Source organism: Rhinolophus sinicus, linkage group LG05, assembly GCF_036562045.2.
Source record: "Rhinolophus sinicus isolate RSC01 linkage group LG05, ASM3656204v1, whole genome shotgun sequence".
In the NCBI taxonomy this organism is placed as follows: domain Eukaryota; kingdom Metazoa; phylum Chordata; class Mammalia; order Chiroptera; family Rhinolophidae; genus Rhinolophus; species Rhinolophus sinicus.
The window spans coordinates 4,848,344-4,868,131 of NC_133755.1; the positions used below are offsets into that span (position 1 = coordinate 4,848,344).

Here is a 19,788-nt window from a genome sequence, read left to right on the forward strand (position 1 = left end):
GTCACCACCAGAAGACAAACAGGTAGCCTACCCTATCAGGTATGTTCACATATGTTCCAGCATCCAGTAGATCCTGCACAATCTCGGTATGGCCCTCCTTCGATGCAATCATCAAAGCTGTATTTCCATCCTTATCTGTTAAATTCACATTTGGATTCCTCTTCAGAATTTCTTTTACTGACTGTGTGTATCCTCCTTTGACTGCCACAATGAGTGCAGTCATTGAATTCTAAAACACAGAAACAAGCCCAACAAATCAGTTTATTCTAGAGAACATATGATTTATGCCATAACCATAAAACTGATATTTTCAAAAAGGTGGCCTATTATTAATTGTTTCTTCTGCTAATAAAATTCCAAATAACCAGAAATATACCAAAAATGGCCAGGAAGCATATTTTCTATTTTTGAAGATACATTAATTCTCTTGAGTCAACAGGACTGTTATGACATTCAATTTTTTAGATGATAATCTGAAATTGGACTAATTTACAATAAACAAACCCTCTCACAAATGTAATGAAGTATAAAATAATTGACAGGATGATTCAAAATTAAACACTTTCTAAATTAAATAACCCAAAGTAAGGTCTTTCAGACTTCAAAGAATTATTTATAATAAAATCTATGGTAAAAAACTGAAGTAAAACAATGAATTAATAGCTACAGGCTATTTCAGTAAAAGTATAATATATTCTTCTGTCTTTCACAGTGATCTAGAAACCACATTTTCAAAAACTCTTTAAAAACTGCACATCTAATTTATAACAATAAATCACCTAATATAAGAATCTGACTCAAGAAGTATTAAAATTGTTTTTTCGCTACTTTGGTCTATTTTGAGATGTCATATAATTCACTTATAGACATATTTCAGTTATTAGATAAGGCCCCAAACTAAGGCATAATTCTTTCACATATTAAAATAACACAGCCTTTTCAAATTCTTTAGCAGTCGTTAGTTACACAGAGAAGCCACTCATCCACTTGATAAATTGTCCAGAAAGGAAGACAAGTGAAAGGCATGTCTTCCATGGCTGTCTTAGAATCATGATCTGTCTCCACACAGCACTAAAATACTCCCTGAAGGTCAGCAATTAGTACCTTCTGCCAAAATAAGAGGAACTGGTTCATATTATGCTAATAAGTCAAGTGTGATTTAGAGTTAATTTTGTTACACTGCAGCCAGAGATTTGGTAGTATTTCTTCCCAGAATCCTTTATGGGCCATCTCACATAATACTTAATTGTATAAATAGCCCATATTAATTGTTTCTTATGCATAAATGTCATTTCCTTTAACTATATTCTATAATCTCAAAGGAAAAGCAATCTGTTGGGCTTCTCCAGTGTCCCCAGCATTTGTCACAGGGCTGGGTACACAGCAGGTGCTCAATAAGAAATTAATAACTGCTAGTTGGGGGTGGCCAATGGCTCAGTAGGTTAGAGGGCAAGCTCTGAAAAACAGGGTTGCCAGCTCGATACCCACATGGGCCAGTGAGCTGCACCCTCCACAACTAGATTGAAGACAACGAGCTACTGCTGAGCTTCCGGAGGGGCGGCCGAATGGCTCAGTTGGTTAGAGAGTGAGCTCTCAACAACAAGGTTGCCGGTTCAATTCCCGCATGGGATGGTGGGCTGCACCCCCTGCAACTAAAGATTGAAAATGGCGACAGGACTTGGAGCTGAGCTGCACCCTCCACAACTAGTTTGAAGGACAACTGCCTGGAGAAATACACTGTCACCCAATATTCCCCAATAAAAAAATTAAAAATAAATAAATAAAAACAACTCTAGTTGGTCGAAGGTATTTAATCAATTTTTAAGCTTTCTAGGTTGTGACCACTGTTTTCTGGTATTTTTTAATCTCTCTATTGGTGAAGGAAAATAAATCACAGCTAAAAATATCCAAAAATTTACAGTATTATTTAAAACTTTAAAGGGAATTTTAATTTAGAGCAAAAGTTTTTTCATAATTAATTGTATTTCAAACTATTTGAGAGTTATTTTCATTTACACTAAGATTACTGAACAATAGTCTTTATAGTTACAGCCTCCCAAAATTTATGTGCACTAGCAATAGAGCCTTAAGAGCAAAAATTTATAGTACATAGTATTTATAATATGATATATTTACCAGGATAACAGAAAGAAAATGCTTGTTTTTCTAAGGATCGTTTAAGAACTGCAGGGACATGTCTCTCGGCATGTAGTAAGAAAATATACTCTTTCTCTGAAAACTGAAAACACATCCTGTTACCAGCGGTTAAAATAGAAAAGATACTTACAGCTCCTTCTTGATCAACATCAGCTCCTGTGGCCAACAGATGCTTTACACATTCCAGGTGACCCTTCCGAGCGGCCCAGACCAAAGCAGTGGTTCCATACTATTACAACAAACAATGCAGTTACAACTATCGAAGGTGCATTCAAAGAAAGACGCTCTCAGCATGAATTTTGGTAAAAATCATACTTCGAGTATTCTTAGATTCGTGCTTACACCAATCATAATTTTAATCATAGAGAAATCACATTTTCCCCATTTCATTTCTCCTGAATAGATGATTAACCACACTGCATGAAATGTTTTTTTAACAAATTCTAACTTTTATAATCAGTGAGTGAATTTTTCCATCATAAAGTCATACACTCTCTAATTTTCAACAAGCTTTCATTGCTTCCCATAACTTGTGAAATATAAAGTTCAACAGTCTGACTATAGGCAAAAATGTTACAACAAAGTTCCAAACCCAGTTTTAACTACTTTACATGTAAACTCATGTAATCCTTATCACAAAATAAGTACAATTCATAATATCACATTTTCATAGATGCCCTGAGAAGTTAGTTACAGGCTCAAAGTCACAAAGCTATTAAGAGACCAATGAACCCAACACGCCTGCTCTTCACCACCACCCAATAAACTGTAGCCTAGAAACCACTCAACAGCACCTTTTTCTGGAATGTAATTCAAAAGGCATCAGAGACTATGCATCACGCATAACAGTAATGTTTTACCTTTGGGGAGTCTGGCAATCAAGAGACACATGAATACCCACAGTGGCCTTGAACTACACGGGAGACTGCAGATTGAAATTAATCTTTAATGAACGCCACTTTCTATAACAGGCCTGGCCAACAGAACTTTCTGTGTTGGGGATGCTCTCTAATTCTGCACTAGCCAATAGAGCAGTCACCAGTCACCTATGGCCACCGAGCCCTTGAAAAATGGCAAGTGTGACTAGGAAACTGAATTTTTAAAATCTTATTTTATTTTAGTTAAGGCTAAATAGCCACATGTGGCTGGTGGCTCCTGTACCAGGTAGCACCACTCTATTAATTCCATCAAACATCCCAGGAACCACACGGTTAAAAGTTGCCCCGATGCCCTTCCCTGATGGACGGGACCTCATGACAGCCAGAATCACAACGCTGCCAACTCAGAAGCTAACAGAAAGGAGGGACATGTGCGAGGGGGCAGCTGTCAAGTCCACGGAATTGCAGCAGCCTTACAGACCGAATAAGGAATAATGGAGGACTTTCCCAATTTCTATGTTCTTACATCTATATTCTCCCAGAATTAAATTCTGTTCTAGCCTCTTCCTTTATGGGTAACATTTTTTCTGGCTGAAATGCCGTCCCTAACTCTCCAAGTCAAAAATCTTAGGCATCTTCAACGATAGTACACATAGGCATTCATCGTGTAATTATAACTGAGTGCTCATCCTTGGAACACCTATTGCATTTCACCTTTACCCTTCCTATAGAACTGGACTATACAAGATCATATGCTGTAAATTCTACGTTACCCCCCTGTTCTTCACGTTAGCCAGCTCCCCCTCATGCCCCATTCTGCAGATAATCTCACTTTCATTATTCCAAAGACTCTTGACATCTGGCAAACACCTCTGTAGTCAGCATTCAGAACCACCTCAATCAATCTCTCTCTCTCTCTCTCTCTCTCTCTCTCTCTCTCTCTCTCTCTCTCTCTCTCTCTCTCCTATTTTTCTCATACCCTGGCCTCCATCCCTAACAAATCGAACCCCTTTACGTGGACTCTGCATCCTAGCTTCCTTATTTCATCTAAAAACTCACCCAATGACCTCCCACATCATCATGCTTTTCCCCTTTATTCCCTCTTCCTACAAACTGATTTAGGTCTCTCCTTTCCTAACAAACTTTTCCAACAAGCTGTACTCTTAAGATACTGTATGCAAGGTAGTTTGGGGATATAGATCGCTGGAGAAAGGGTAGAAAGGGAGGTAAGGCCTATTGTCATACATCATACCAGGGACGGATGTCATTAGGATTTTCAGCATGAGGGAGAGATTAACTAAAGTGTAATTTTAGAGAGCTCATTCTGGCAACAATATACAAAAAGCAGACAGGAGTGAAGGTAGGAAGAGTTACAACAAAAAAATTCAAATAATGAAGACAAGAAATCATCCCTGTCTATCTTCCAGAGAGTGATGAATGTGATATAAAAACAATGCAAGGACACCTAGTACATTATACATATAAGGGATCCAACTATGAGATGTATGTCTATATAAAACATATGAATATAAATAGAACACACGTCTGAGCAGCCTCATGAGAGCATATGAAAATACTTGTAACTGAGACACACTGAGTTGAGTGGATGGACATAGTATGGACTGGACCTGGGAAGACCTGCTGACCTACCTTATCGGAGCAGTTGACTTTAGCACCGTTCTGCAGTAAAAGATGCACTATGTCTGCATGGCCTCTCCCTGCTGCCCAGATGATCGGGTAAACACTGTACTGCTGGGAGATGGTAGGCAGGTAGGCATGGAGGCAGGCAGACAGGAGGGGTAGGAAGGAAGGATAGGAAGGGAGGAATTTAGGGAGGGGGGAAGCAAAAATCTTTTAGGTGGATATTTACAGCATACATTTGCTAAGAAAAGCAATTAACAGAGTAATACAAAGTAATATTCTAAAAATCAAGTTACAGACCATTCTCCACTTTAAAAACACACATAATACTCATAATACATAATTGGCAAGTAAGATACACTCAACCTTAAATAAATACATATTATGAACACATTTATTTTTATAGATTCAACACAATTATCTAGCCAACAGGCAAGATTAAAAGGGATGTGAAATTTGCCTTATATAATCCTTCCATTACCTGAACAAAAGTTTCTTTTTTACAGCTTCACTGAGGTATAACTGACAAATACAATTGTAAGATACCTAAAGTGTATAACATGATTTGACTATTTGACTACATGTATATTATGAAAGGATTCCCAGTCTGAGATCAAGCCTCAAGAAAAGTAACCATGCACATATTACCATCTATAAGAACGCACAGACAAGTGTATATTTGGTAAATGTCTCTTTTCATTAAAAAAAACAAAAACAACACTTTAAGAATGCACATCCACAAAAAAACAGGCAACAAGACTTAAGGATTTCAAAATCTCCTTTTGAAATGTTATATGCTTATAATTAATATTTAAGCTCTAAGAGCTGTCTTTTTGTTGATAAAAACTGAGAAATAAGCTTAGCTTGAGAAAAAAATTCTGATTGTGTTTTGAAATCACATTCTTCATTCTTAGCTTTAAGAAGATGGAGATGATTCTATCCACTCTGAAGTCTAATCAGCCTTCAGTATTCCCTGAGAGAACTTACCACTTACATTACAGATGAATTTCTTATTCAACTTACCAGACCAGTGACACTTGGATTGGCACCATGAGAAAGAAGCAACTCAACCACTTCCGTGTGGCCTTTATAGCATGCCCACATGAGAGCTGTCCATCCTCCCTAAAGAAAGGAAGAGGGGAGATAAAACACTGGATTGTCTCCAGGCACAAATATGCCATTAATGAAGTTCCTTGTGTGAACATTATTTACAATATTCATTGTTTGATGAAGTCACTACTACATATAGTTTTAAATTCCCAAGCACTCCAGGGAAATATACAATAGTAACCTGAAATAAGTCAATCTCTTAAGTCCAGAAATAACTACTCCAAACTTTGTACTGTATCATGAAAACTGAAAGAGGGTACATTCATGTCGGACTCTTTCCAAGATTTACTTTGGCTGTTTAAAATTCTTTCTTCAGAAAACTTTCTATGTCCCGAGATAGTCTCCACCCTGTGTGAATCTAGACTTCTTCCAGAGAGGGGTACCAGCAACCACATTCAACTCCTGCGTTTAGGCACATTAGAAATCCCAGACCACACAGTGCCTCTTGCTAAAGAGACAACATTAAGACAATGATCTGCAGATCATGATTTCCAGGGGTGGGCGAAACCATCAAGTATGAATTAATAGCACGATAAATTTCTATTTTCTATGCTACAGAAGCAATTCCCCCCCCCCCCCCCAGTAATTTTCTCTTTAGCTATAATGCAATTCAATAAAAGAGACCAATGTAATCAAACTATACTAAGAAACAAATATTTTGTTTTCTTAAAACCAGTATTTGGACCAATCCACATTTGCTTCTGAGAATATAAATCACTTAATCCTTTTGATGCTGTTTCATCACCACTGAAAAAGAGATTTAAAAAATACTTGCCTAATCTGAAAAAGGCAAAGCTGTAGAAAGGGGAAACAGATCAGTGGTGGCCAAAAGCAGGGGACTGGGTGGAGGGGTTGATTATAAAGAAGCAGAGTGGGGGTACAGTTGAAGTTACAGAACTGTTCTATATAGACTGTCGTGGTAGGTATGTGACATCATGCACTTGTCAAAACCCACAGAACTGTATACCACAAAGAGTGAATTTTACTGTACGTAAATTTTTTTTAAAAAGTCAACCAGAATATGGAAAGACAGAATACAGACTGGGACAGAATCTAACTATATTACAAATGAATCACATAATTACTTAGAAACTGATCCTAGGTTACTTTGGAAAACAATATTTTGACTGAATACTGTAATGCTAAAAACAAGAACTGTACACACTGTACTAAGTAGGTAAATCTGTTTCTCTCAAGGTCTGGATTAGAAATCTGGAACTACTTTATTTGTATACCAAAGCTGAACAAATAAGCAAATATATCATGTAGATAATGAGAGCCAGATTTCTCACCATCAGAGAAGAGTGAAAGGGAGAAGGCTATAATGGATTGAGTTGGTGGGATCAATCTGGTCTCTTTTTAAAATATAAGTATACACAAACAGAGAGACACAGAAACAAATGTATTTGTATGTAAGAGTTAGTATGTGAACGTGTATTTCCTAACCTAACCATTGAGAAGGACTACCACCAGTGACACCTCAGAAACAATAAGCACACCTTAACACCCAGATATTGATTTCTAAATACCACTGTCCAATAAAAGGACAAGGGCTCCTTGGAAAACTGATTCCAGAACTGATAATCAGGAAAATAAGCCAGAGGAAATACAAGATAAACCTGAGCCAGAAGCACCTTGTGGGCCAGAAGGTAAGGAAGTGCTTCAAAAAAAAAAAAGAAAGAAAACAAAAAGGATAGGACATCTTACAAGGGCACAGAAGTGCCCAATGGCCAAAGCTGGGACAACTTGAGCAACAAAATAGGAACAGGCCTGAATTATAACCCAAAGAATAAAATAAATATTCATGAGTCCCTATATATTTATACGTGAGACAGAGAACTCTTCCTTACAGAAGAATTCCAATTAAGAAATGCAGAGGGAATAAGGGAAATAGAAAAATCACCCAGCAGTAACTGCTGCACGAAAGCTACATTGGCAGATGCTAAAACAAATGAGCGAAAGTTCAGTCAAAAACAGGATATTCTGTAGAATATCAAACTATCTTCCCCCAAATCTTTAGTACATAATTGCAAAGGGAAAACTAGTAATACGACAGTGAGGAATGTGGCAGACACCGCCTTAAGCAAGAGATCAAGGCCAAGGCTGCATCGCCAGTGACACAGCCTGACATCAGGTCCCCTGACGAGGAGCCCATCCCTCTGTGGTGTCCTTCCCAGTAAAGCACAATCTCAACCTGATCATGAGAAACATCAGACAAATCCAAATTGAGAGACAATCTAAAAACTCCAGGTGAGTAGTCTTGAAAAGTATCAAAGACATGGGAAGGCTGACATAATTTATTTTGGTCAAATTATAAAGCTGGGCATTTAGTCAAGTCTTACATAAACAATATTTTAATTTGTAAAATACCCGCCCAGAACTGTTTTAATATCATGACTTTAATTTGTCATACTATGCAAGAATCTATGAGATAAAAATTTTATCTTGAGAAAACTATGTCCAAATTTGCAAAATGAAAAGATTGGCACTGACTGCCTACAGCAAGAGCTATAATTTGGTACCCATCCTCTCAAGCAAGAATCCTCACTACAATTCCTGACATTATATCCTGGAATTATTTCTGAATCCCAGATGACCCCCGTTGTCACTCTCCTCTCCTTACACAAATCCTAGGGACCATGCCTTCCCTCGAAGCTCAGTGCCTTGAGATTAGGGCCCCTCAATACTAACTACTAAGGAAGACACAGTCCACAGTTTCCCTAATTTTTGGTGCCAACCACAAAGACCTTTAAATGCTGAAAGGTGTTGTGATAATTACTTTGGGGAAATGAGAAATACGGAGAACGAAAAAAGTTTAAGAAATCATGTTTTAAAAAATCTTACTAAGCTTTTACACATTCATATGTATACTTTATACTTCCTAACTCCCTTGCTAATATACGTGGAACGATGAGAGGAGAAAGCTTTTGGAGTAAGGCGGACCTGGGTGCAAAACTCAGCCTGACTGCTTAGCAGCTGAGTGACTTTGGGCAAAGAGCACCTCTAGGCTCAGTTTCTTGAGCTATATACAAAATTATCAGAACAAAATTAACCCTTAGCACACAGAATTGTTCTAGAATACTGCACAATATGGTGGAATGCTGCTGTTTCTTAAAAACTCAAGACCACCTATACTTCATATACAAAGTACATGTTACTTCATCAACAAAGTAATACACGTTTTATATGCCAAGGCAGGTTAATTCCTTCCTTTCTTCACTGTTAAAATTAATTTTTGAAAAGATTGAACATTTTGCAGAATAAATAAGCCAGAAATGATCCCTTTCTTCACTTTTATTCTTTAAGCAGATGTCAAGATCAAATAAGAGCTAAGATCATTAAGAATCATATCTTTCTAAACTTATAATGTGTATAGATGGCATAGCCGAACACAATTATATTTTTAAATAAATTTATAAATATTATTCTGAAAATTATGACAAAACAATCAAAATTATTTTTAAAACTATACTATGTTCTTCTTAAAAGGAAACAATTCTCTCCTAAGTTCTAAATCACTGACATATTAAAGGGTAATGAGTTTTTTAAAATATTTCAGAATTTTAAACTCTAAAATAAACTGAAAATGATGACTAACAATATTCTAAAAAAGGCATATTATATCACCTGGGTTTTAAAACATTCTTGAGGGTCATTTCAATGCCCAACCCCAAATCCTAAAAACACCATTGCAGGATTCCCTGACACATAAAAGCACACGATCTCACACATCTCCGTCTGTTACTAAGAGTCCAGCTGACTAAGAACACGCCACACAGACGTCCGTACCATATCGCGGTGCTCCAGGTCAGCCCCACACGTGAGCAGCTCTTCCACAATGTGCACGTGTCCTTCCTTGGACGCCGATATAAGTGCTGTCCAGTTATCCTTGAACACAGACACAAATGTTACCATTTCAACACCAAAAATCACATTTCAAAATGAGGAAAAATAAACTCGAATGTACCTACCAAATGATCATAACCAACTGACATGGTCTAACCCACTCGAAACTATTCTAACGTGAAGCATAAGTTCTGGTAAGAGAACTTACTATCTACTCGTGTTATTACAATTGGTGTAGAAATGGTTTCACAACAGCTGTTCAGTCTTTCACTGGACTTCTAACCGCACGTTGCGTTTTGTTTTAAAGGAGAAGAGATGACTATCAGAACGTCAGCGCTGATTCTTGTGGCTAGCAATTACTATAAATTGAAATTAAATACTGGAATCAGATTTAAGAGCACATTCATAGACTATCAAACTATAGTGATCCCATATGATATGTTTAGAAAGTGTGTGATCAAGAACTAGTCTCCTCTATTTTTTAAATAAAGGCTACAGTATCCTATCCTAGCTTTCATTCATGAGTGTAATGTAATTCAAATGATCATTCCATTAAAATCATCAATTAAAAAAAACAGATATAGCTGTGTGGCCCTAAAAAACAATTCCTGGGAAACAGAGACAGTAAGAGGAAATGTAAACCTCTCAGAACAGTGATTTATCCCTCAGAAGTGATATCAGAAGGGACCACATCTTTCTGGCTATCATCATATGTAGTGATATTTATAATAAGATACGACTATGGGGAGTTACTTAGCAATATGACTCATACACGGATATTTTCTAGGCAAACATTTAATTTTACGTTCCCTATCCAGCCAGTGCCATCTGTGTATGAAAAATATGAAATGCTGAGAACTTTCATTCAAAGTAAAAATTTCTCTCTTATTACCCTTTAAAAACGTGACTGAGCATATTATTGGGCAAAGTTGTTATACAACTGAAAGTACAATGTGCAACCTAATATTTTTGAATCACTTCTTAAAAACAAAAACACAGCCAAGTTAAGGAAAAGAAAAAGAAGACAAATGAGTAAATTAATTCAATATATACCAGATCTTCCAGGTTGCAATTAGCTCCATTCTTAATTAATTCTTTCACTATTTCCAGGTTGCCCTGTTCAGCAGCTATCATCAGTGGAGTCTGGCCACACTAGAGAATGTAAAAGACACAGAGAGCTTGTCAAGATGCTGTACTTTAACCAAAATACCAGCTAAATACACCACACTAACACTGATGGGGTGTGAAGCAACATTTGTAGTATTTCTTTAACTTAGAATCATTTTTGGTTTATTAATAATGTAAAAGTCAAAAAGAAAATGAAACTTTTTTGTTTTTACCACATTAGTAATCTGTTTTCATCACTGCAATTCCATTCAAAATAAGTAAATATGAATAACACTAGACTCTGAAAAGTAATTACCACAATATATCTATAAATCTTAAGCTATTGATGGTAACTAAATTCTCTAACAATACAGTTAGAATGTGGTATCTTAATAGAACGTTGTTTTAATAATAGATACAAGATGTATTATCAGGACTAAAGGGGAAAAGTTCACACACATACACATACATATACTAGAGGTGCCAAAAAATGTATACACGTGACTTGTATTCATCTTGTTATTGGTATATACTGAGTATTTCAATTTTAATATACTTCCTTTCTTAAAATGTGTATACATTTTTTTGGCACCCTGTGTAAATGTGTAAAACTAAAATGACTTCTCATTCCTCTTATCCACTGGCAAAAAAATTACACTACATTGAAAATATAGTTTTAAGAAACTGAATTATTTTTCTTAAGTTTTATAAAACAAATACATATTTTGCCATCAAAATAGTCATACAAAAAAAATCTATTAGTCCATAAAATGTTGCAGCTTGGCTGTTCATGACAAAATAAGAGCAACGTTTTATTTACTCATATTATTGAATAGAAATAGCGAATATAAGTTAATGAAAACGGTAAATATATACTTCTCTGTCTATTAAAAAGAACACATGACCTATTTAACTGCCTCTTAAAGATGTAGGGCCTTTAAAATCCCAAGGTGTGTGGAATGAACAACTCAGAAAGAGAATTGGGGTTCCTTTAAAGAAAATATTTCAAAAAGTCCTAATTTTGTCTGGTTAATCCATTTAAAGGAGAATTGGGTGTAGAAGTTCTCTAATGCTTCCTAGAAACACTTTAGATTTTAGTAATAATCAAACTTCCTAAATATTGATTATTCCATCGGCAAAAAAAGTCAATCATAAATCTAAATTGAATATGCAATCATTTACGTAAATTCAAACGTATTCCAAAAATATGGAATTTGAAGTGCTTTAACTGTAAGACATTATAATTTCTTATAACAATATTACCGAGGCTGAGAGCCACCTATTCCTTACTTCCTCACCATTATCCTTACTGAACACCGTGCCTTCTACATAGTAGGTGGTCAACAAAGATTTGTGAAAAGAATTTAGTTTTAGAAACTGGGTCTTACCTCATTTCTCTCATCTACATCTTTGCATTTTTCAAGAAGAGCTTTCAGAGCAGGAATGTTTTCTTCTTCTACATAATTGATTACACTCTGTGATATCAGAACTGACATTTTCACAGAACGCTGTAGTTACCTTTATTCCAATACCTGTTGAAAGCAGATTAAATATACATAATTTGTGACTAGGGGAAAAAAACAAAAAACAACTAACCTTAACTTGTACAAATACGCCTCCACTGGCAAGAGTGAAAACCAAGCCCCAGCTCAGCTGTCACAATGCCCACCCCTCTTTCCAAAACTCACACTCATCCCCATCTTCTCCCTCCAAATAAAAGAAAGCGCTCTGCTCCACTGCTCCTCTGCTGTCTTCTCCGCCTCAGGAAATGGCAGCTCCACTCCATTCTTCCGAGGCCCGGTCTCAGAATTATCTATGACCAACCTCGTCCTCTTACACTCTCCATTCACTCTCTTAGCAAATCCTTTTGGCTCTACCAATAACATCAACTTCACGTCTGATCACTACTCCCCACCCCTGGGCCAAGCCACCGTGATGTCTCCCCTGGATCCCACTGCTCTCCCACCTCCATTTTGCCTGCCCCACAGTCCCTGCTCCACAGGCAGCTACAGCGACCTTCTGAAAACACAAGTTGGACCAGAGCTTCTTAAACCGTAATACCGAATCACCCAGGGACCTTGTAAAACACAGATGCTTGGGCCCTCCCCTCAGAGATTCTGACGGCAGGTGTGGGTGCGGCCCAGAGTCCATCTTGAACAAGCTCCCAGGCGCCCCACACGGGGAGCAGGACTGAGCCAGGTTACGTCGCTGCTTGCTCCACGCCCTCCGCCGGCTTCCCAAAGCACTCAAGGTACAATCCACTGTGTGACCTCGGTCTGAGCGACGGGTTACACTTCTAGCCTCATCCCCAGCATGCCTCCTCAGCCACGCCCAGCAGGGGGCCACCTGGGGCCCCTGCACTGGCCTTTCTGTCTGCTGAAACGTCACTCCCACAGCATGCAGGTGGCCGCCCCCTCACCTCCTGCGCTCACCTCATTAGGAAAGTCTAACCTGACCATGTCTTGTAAAATAGTAACAACCTCACTCACACTGCACAGTGGTCCCCGCACTCCCAACCCTGCCCGGCTTTATCTGCTCCAGGGCACTCACCACCATCAGCAATACAATATATTGTGTGCTGACTGTCCCTCTACCACAACGAGAATGTAAGTCCCGGAAGAGTAGGAACTTTGTTTTATTCAATTGGACATGCAAATGCAAATAAACAAACAAACCTCCACTGATACCTTGCACCAAATACATATACTAACACAAAATTGATCTAATTATAATATCAAAAAGCACAAAACTTCTAGAAGAAAACCGACTCTTTTGGATTCAGCAAAGATTTCTTTGATATAAAACTAAAAGTATGGTCCTTTAAAAAAGAAAATTGATAACTCCGAGTTCACCAAAATGAAAAGCGTTTGCTCTCTTAATAAAATTGTTTAGCACTGGTGACTCCTTTTTTTCCTTCCATCCCCTCTTGTACAGGAATGTCTACACCTGGTACCCATGCCTGCGATCTCATCGCATCTTATAGTACACAACTTTTTTCTCGGGTTTCATAGGTTCTCAGATAAATAGGAATCGTGCCTATTCCTACAGGATGGGCTAGGCCCACAGCCTCACTCACACCTGATTTCGATGATGAGAATTAGAAATTTTGAGCTGACAAGATTCAAATGAGATGTTGGACTCTGAGTTCATGTTGTGATGTTTTGAGACTTTGCAAGGCTTTGGGACGGGGTGAATGTGGTTTGCCATGTGGGATGTAAGTCTATCTTTGGGGGCCAGACAACAGAAACTATAGCACTGTATGATTCCATTTAAAGAACATTCTAGAAAAGGAAAATTATACAGACAGGAAACAGACCAGAGGCTGTCAGGGTTTAAGGTGAGGGAATGAGATGAATACAACGGGGTATAAGAGAATTTGGGGAGCTCATGGACTGTTGTACATCCTGACTGTGGTGGTGGTTACACAAAATTATATGCCTTTGTCAGAATTCAAAACTGAACACTAAAAACAGTGAATTATATTGTATGTAAACTGTACTTCACTAATACCTTACTTTTAAAAAATCACCAAAGAAGGTTATGTTACTTGATCCAGTAACTTCATTCTAGGATTCAATTCTAAAAACCACAAGAAACATGGACAATGATTTTAAACACAACATAATTTTGTTCGTAAGAACAAAATCTTAGAGATGGGGGAATTACATAAATTATGATACATTCACACAGTGGAATAATATGCAGTCAACAAAATATTTCTAAAATACGTACTGACAAAAAATGCTCGTGATACATTAACTGGGAGAAAAAATTAACTAAGAAATGATATATAAGCGTCTCAACTATTTAAAATATACACATTTTTAAATACTACAATGGCATTAATATAATTTTATTTTCTTTAGAACCTTCAATTCCTGATTTTCTAGAATGTGATACTTTTTTCATTAGAAAGCGGTAAGAGCTTTGTATTAACAGTCATCGCCAACATCCAACACCTCCACTTATGTCTGCTTCTTATAGGATCAAGGCTAATACGGAGTCAGGAGGGCATCCAGGATCTGGCTCGACCTGCCCTTTTTTTTTTTTTTTGCCAGCCCAGGCATCCCGGAGCGTGGCTACGCTGAGGCACTCAAAGTTGCCCCCAGCTGCCATGCTTATCCACACACCTGCCTTTGCTCACTTGCTGCCTCCATTTGGAACACTCTCATATTCACTCCACCAAAGTACCAACTTCTCTCGTCAGAGTCCAACAGTTACCACTTTCTGTGCAGTTTACCTCCTCATGTCTGAGATCAGCCAAGACCACCCTCAAGGCCTTAGTTTTAGGCCTTTGCCACCCACACTAATTAAGACGCCTAACAGTGCAACAGACAAACTTAAAGTACCTCAAGCAAACAGAAAATGTATTTTAATGATACTGGTTTATTTCCCATAACCACACTGTGGGAAATGTGGGTGCCACTGGACCTCAAATGCCAGACTTCCCATTCTCTATTGGTTTAATATACTTTCACAGACTAACTTTTACACAAGTGAGAACATGGCTGTCAACAACTAGCCCCAAATGAAACAGTTTCTAAAACTAGAGAAAGCAGACTACTCATTGTTCCCAAGTCCAAAAGTCCCAGAGAAGGGCTCTGACTGCCCAGATTGTATCAGGCATCAGCCGGGAACCAACTGTAGTCAGTCAGAGGGTTGAGAGGGCGTTACAAGGTCACATAGTATTGGCACTGTTTCCAGAAAAGAGGAAACTCTGTGGTCTAGGTACCTGTGCTAAACATGTCTCCTGCACCATCTCTCACCTGGATCAACATGACGGTCTCCCAACTTGCGTTTCCTTCCTCCTGCCTTTCCCCCTCCAATCCAGTTGCCAAATGAAGCAAAAGTAATAAAAAATACAGGTCTCTTAAAGTCTTCCCCTTAGTTTCCCATAACTTCACGCTGGGAGAACAGAAGATGATGGCTTTATTACCCACAAGTTATTCAAGGACCTGAAACCCTGAAGCCTCTTCCAGCCATTGCAAAGACTCCACTCTAACGCCTAGGACAAGCTTTGCCCTGCGTAGAGCGGCGAGGACCCAGGAACTCAGCTCTTGGTCACGACGGTGAGGACATGCAGACCCTTCACAATCTGGCCCCATCTCACTGCTGCAGCCTCATCTCCTCCTCCCCTCCAGGTCCCATTCCTCCCACCCTCTCCCCACACCCACTTCCCCCCTCACACCCACACCCACAGCTCCAGCCAGACTAGCTACTTGCAGCTCCTTGGCTGCCCAGTCTTTCTTCTTTCCAGGCCTTTGCACTCACTGCCTGGCAGCTTCGAGAGCCCACCCTTCACACAGGTGCCTGGACAGCACCTCCTCCCCCGTGAGGCCGTGCGCTTCTCCTGGAAGCCTGCGTTGACTGGCTGCTCCCTCTAAGGGGGCCCGTGGCCCAGCCCTGGGACCCCTCCGCATCCTGTGTACACATCGACATGCGGACTGCTCACACCACTCAGCTTCCCACCCTTCTCATCCTGTCCACATCTCCCCTCAACCACAAGTTCCCGAGGCAGCGCCCACCTTACGTGTAGCCCAACACCTACATAACAGGGGCTGAGAAAGAGCAAAGCCGTCCCTGAGGGTCAGCAGTGGGCCGGGCACGCCAGTTAGACCCTGGCATTCTCATCTGGACATAAACTATCTCACAGAACACAATCTCAGAGGTCATTCTGACCATGATGTCAAGACAAAAACAAGACCGCTTGGAAATCATACCTGAACACAGACAAAAACATAAACGTTGTCCAACCGTCAGTTTCAATGACATCCCTTCAAAAAGGCCTTCTGCTTAAAGGCCTTCTTCCCAGTGTAGTGGTAAAAAGTATGGACCCTAGAATCAGATGGCCTGGGGTTGACTCCTGACTTTATTACTTAATATTTCATCGGCCTGGGCTAGTTTCTTGACCTCACTAAGTTTCACTGTCTTTAAATAACTGCATAGTCACAAGAAAAGTGATTAAGATAGTGTCTAACACATACAAACTTGAGAACTATGAGCTATTTTACATAATAATAGAATTTTAACATTTCTTAACACCCCCTCCTTGGGGGACCCCCCTAATCTGGGTTATTCTCTATCACAGGAGCCTTTCCTCATTTCCTTCACAGCACTTTTCTAAATTCGTAATTTACATATTTACCTGTTTGACAGCGGTCTCTCCCAATAGGATATAAATTTCATAAGAGAAAGCACTAGTGTCTTTTGTTTTATACCAAAGACCTAACTCCTAGCACAGTCCCTGACCCACAGGAGACACTATACTTCTGCAATGAATGGCCATCATTTGACTCTATTGTCTACAGCTTTTATTCTCTGGTGGAAATATAAGGTTATTCGTCTTCTGCACAACTAACAAAAAAGTTAAGTCTTGACATCGTTTTTTGGAAATGGCGGATACAGCCAATAGCAAGGCTAGAAAAAAAATCTTTACGTAGGTTGCAGTAAGATCATTTTTTTGAACTTGCAAACAAATTTAATAGGTTAACAATGTTTTTACTTTTTGGTATATTCAACATGCTTTCACCAAAGGCCAAATGGTTAGTAGACGCACTCTATAACTTTTTTCCCATTAGCTACTCCACCAAAGCAACAAGAGTGACTGCGTTGCCCAACATGACTAATTTCTGTGTCCTCCAGATGTGACACAATAAACTCCTGAGTGTGGCCCCGTGTTCCTCCTAATTCCAGCCTCTTCTCCTCTTTTCATTTAAGCCTCTAGCAACACTGACCCAATATACACCTTCTAAAACACCATCTGTTTGTTTGTTTGTTTCTCTTTGCCTGCCTCTTCAATCTGCACTCCAACTCAAAACCGTAGCTCAGTGAGAGTGGAGACTACTTCCAGCACTTAGAACAGTGTCTAGCCAGCACGCAGGAGATAACCCAATATCTCAGAATGAGCGAGCCTGCCTACACCAATCCAACTACCTGAAAAGCCTAACTGGCTGTCACTTTCTAACAAACCAAAAACATTCCTTCAAAATCCAGCACGGGGGGGGGGGGGGGGCTGGCCAGGTGGCTCAGGCTGTTAGAGCTCCATGCTCCTAACTCCAAAGGCTGCTGGTTCGATTCCCTCATGGGCCAGTGGGCTCTCAACCACAAAGTTGCCAGTTCGAGTCCTCGAGTCCCGCAAGGGATGGTGGGCAGCGCCCCTGCAACTAAGATTGAACACGGCACCTTGAGCTGAGCTGCCGCTGAGCTCCTGGATGGCTCAGTTGGTTGGAGCGCATCCTCTCAACTACAAGGTTGCTGGTTCAACTCCCGCAAGGGATGGTGGGTTGCGCCCCCGCAACTAGCAACTAGCAACGACAGCTGGACCTGGAGCTGAGCTACGCCCTCCACAACTAAGACTGAAAGGACAACAACTTGACTTGGAAAAAGTCCTGGAAGTACACACTGTTCCCCAATAAAGTCCTATTCCCCTTCCCCAATAAAATCTTTAAAAAAAAAAAAAATCCAGCACAGGGGTCACCTCCGCTGGGACCGCCTCCTTTCTCCCTCTTGATTTTCTCGTGCCCTGCCCTGCACCGTTTCAACGGGTACACCTATACTAAATGGATACTTTCAGTATTATGATTTAATAATGTGTCATAATTATTAATTTACGGTGAAATCCTTGAAAACAGGATTTTACCATTTTATGGAAACATCTTCCTCATCTTTTCATCCTCATAAACTAAGTAAGGGCTTGGTAGATCATCAACAAGTGGTTATGGAATTAGCAGGAATTACATATACTATGTGCAACCTAAATTTTAATTTTACATTTGGTAAATCTTGGTAAGGGGTAAAAGAGAGTTCTTTGTACTATTCTTACAAATCTTCTGTAAGTTCGCAATTGCTTTAAAATACAAATTTAAAGCACATGCACACACAAAGGTCTGACAAGCCCTTATTGGGGCTTCACTACAATACCAAACAAGACTGGAATAAGCACAGTAAAAGAAAAAAAAAAAGTAACTACAGGTATTGACCTCAACTGTTGAAGAAAAGAAAAATAGAAAAATCTTAGATTTTCAAATCTTATTACCTCTCCCCCAATCTGTTATGTGGATTTTATGTATATCACCTTTAGATACAGAAAACATACAATAGTTATCACTCTTATAGATAGTGGCTAAAATTAAAACTTTAGACTTCGATTCCTTAAGACTAAGATTAAGCTGAAAATTTTAATAAAATAGTGAAAAAAAATCTTATAAATTGAAGTTGTTTTGCCTTAAGCTGCCCAAAAGATATCCTTTCAAACGAATCTATTAGGGAAAGATGATCTATTTTTGTCATATAATTCTGAGAAAATGCATGCAATTCTACACAGCTATAATTCAATAACAGTTCAATCTTACAACAGTTTGTTGGCAGTCTACAATTTGCAAGGCACTGTGCTACTGTTATCACTTACCATCTGAATAAGACATTATTCCTTCCTTATGGAGGTCTCATTAATGTACTAGAAGAAAACTGGGATGACTGGGCAAAGAGGGCAATGGCTGAACTAAAGTTGGCAAAATATGGGTAACTGTTAGTTGGACCCGGGGGACGGGGACATGAGGATTCTCTACCCTGTGTGTTTGGGGGGGAAATACTACCGCAGGCTTTGCCAATCGTTCAGATTATACACCTGGTAACCTGTGCATTCATCCATGCTTCACTTCTTTATTAAGTTTCTGAAGGGCGGGACCATCACAAGTTGGTACCGTCACAAATTCAGAAGCACCGACCAGTTTCTTGGGCATACTAAAGAATTGATCAATGATTCCTGAACTGAATTTGATCAAGTCACATCACATTTATTAATTTAACAGGAGAGAAGAGTCTGCCACAGCTGATAGTTACAAAATGACGCCCATCAGCCAGGCTTCTAACAAGATAAATCCAGTTTGATCTCAGAGTGTGCCCCTCGACGGGCAAGTCTCCCAGTCCCTCCGTCGGTGGCTTCACCTTTGATTAGCACTGCTTTCCCTCTTAACTAAATCCTTTGCACAGGTCTTTTCTCACCTGTGTTCAAACAGTACCTCAACCTCACATCCCATCTTCCTCTCAT

General features: G+C 39.2%; 1 protein-coding gene across 10 annotated transcripts in view; it reads right to left on the minus strand.

Annotated features, from left to right (window-relative positions):
* KIDINS220 (kinase D interacting substrate 220) overlaps positions 1–19,788 on the minus strand; it is a 91,879-nt gene that overhangs the window by 68,683 nt on the left and 3,408 nt on the right. For 5 of the 10 annotated variants that reach the window (XM_019755954.2, XM_019755953.2, XM_019755952.2 and 2 more), the window contains exons 2-8: positions 12,128–12,271; positions 10,686–10,784; positions 9,576–9,674; positions 5,700–5,798; positions 4,686–4,787; positions 2,288–2,386; positions 32–229 (exon numbers count right to left, since the gene is read on the minus strand). In XM_019755954.2, the coding sequence (XP_019611513.2) occupies positions 32–229; positions 2,288–2,386; positions 4,686–4,787; positions 5,700–5,798; positions 9,576–9,674; positions 10,686–10,784; positions 12,128–12,235 (804 nt within the window). In that variant the 5' untranslated portion in view covers positions 12,236–12,271. The remainder of the gene's footprint in view (positions 1–31; positions 230–2,287; positions 2,387–4,685; positions 4,788–5,699; positions 5,799–9,575; positions 9,675–10,685; positions 10,785–12,127; positions 12,272–19,788) is intronic. The other 5 variants (XM_074331661.1, XM_074331660.1, XM_074331659.1 and 2 more) reach the window with 1 other exon arrangement.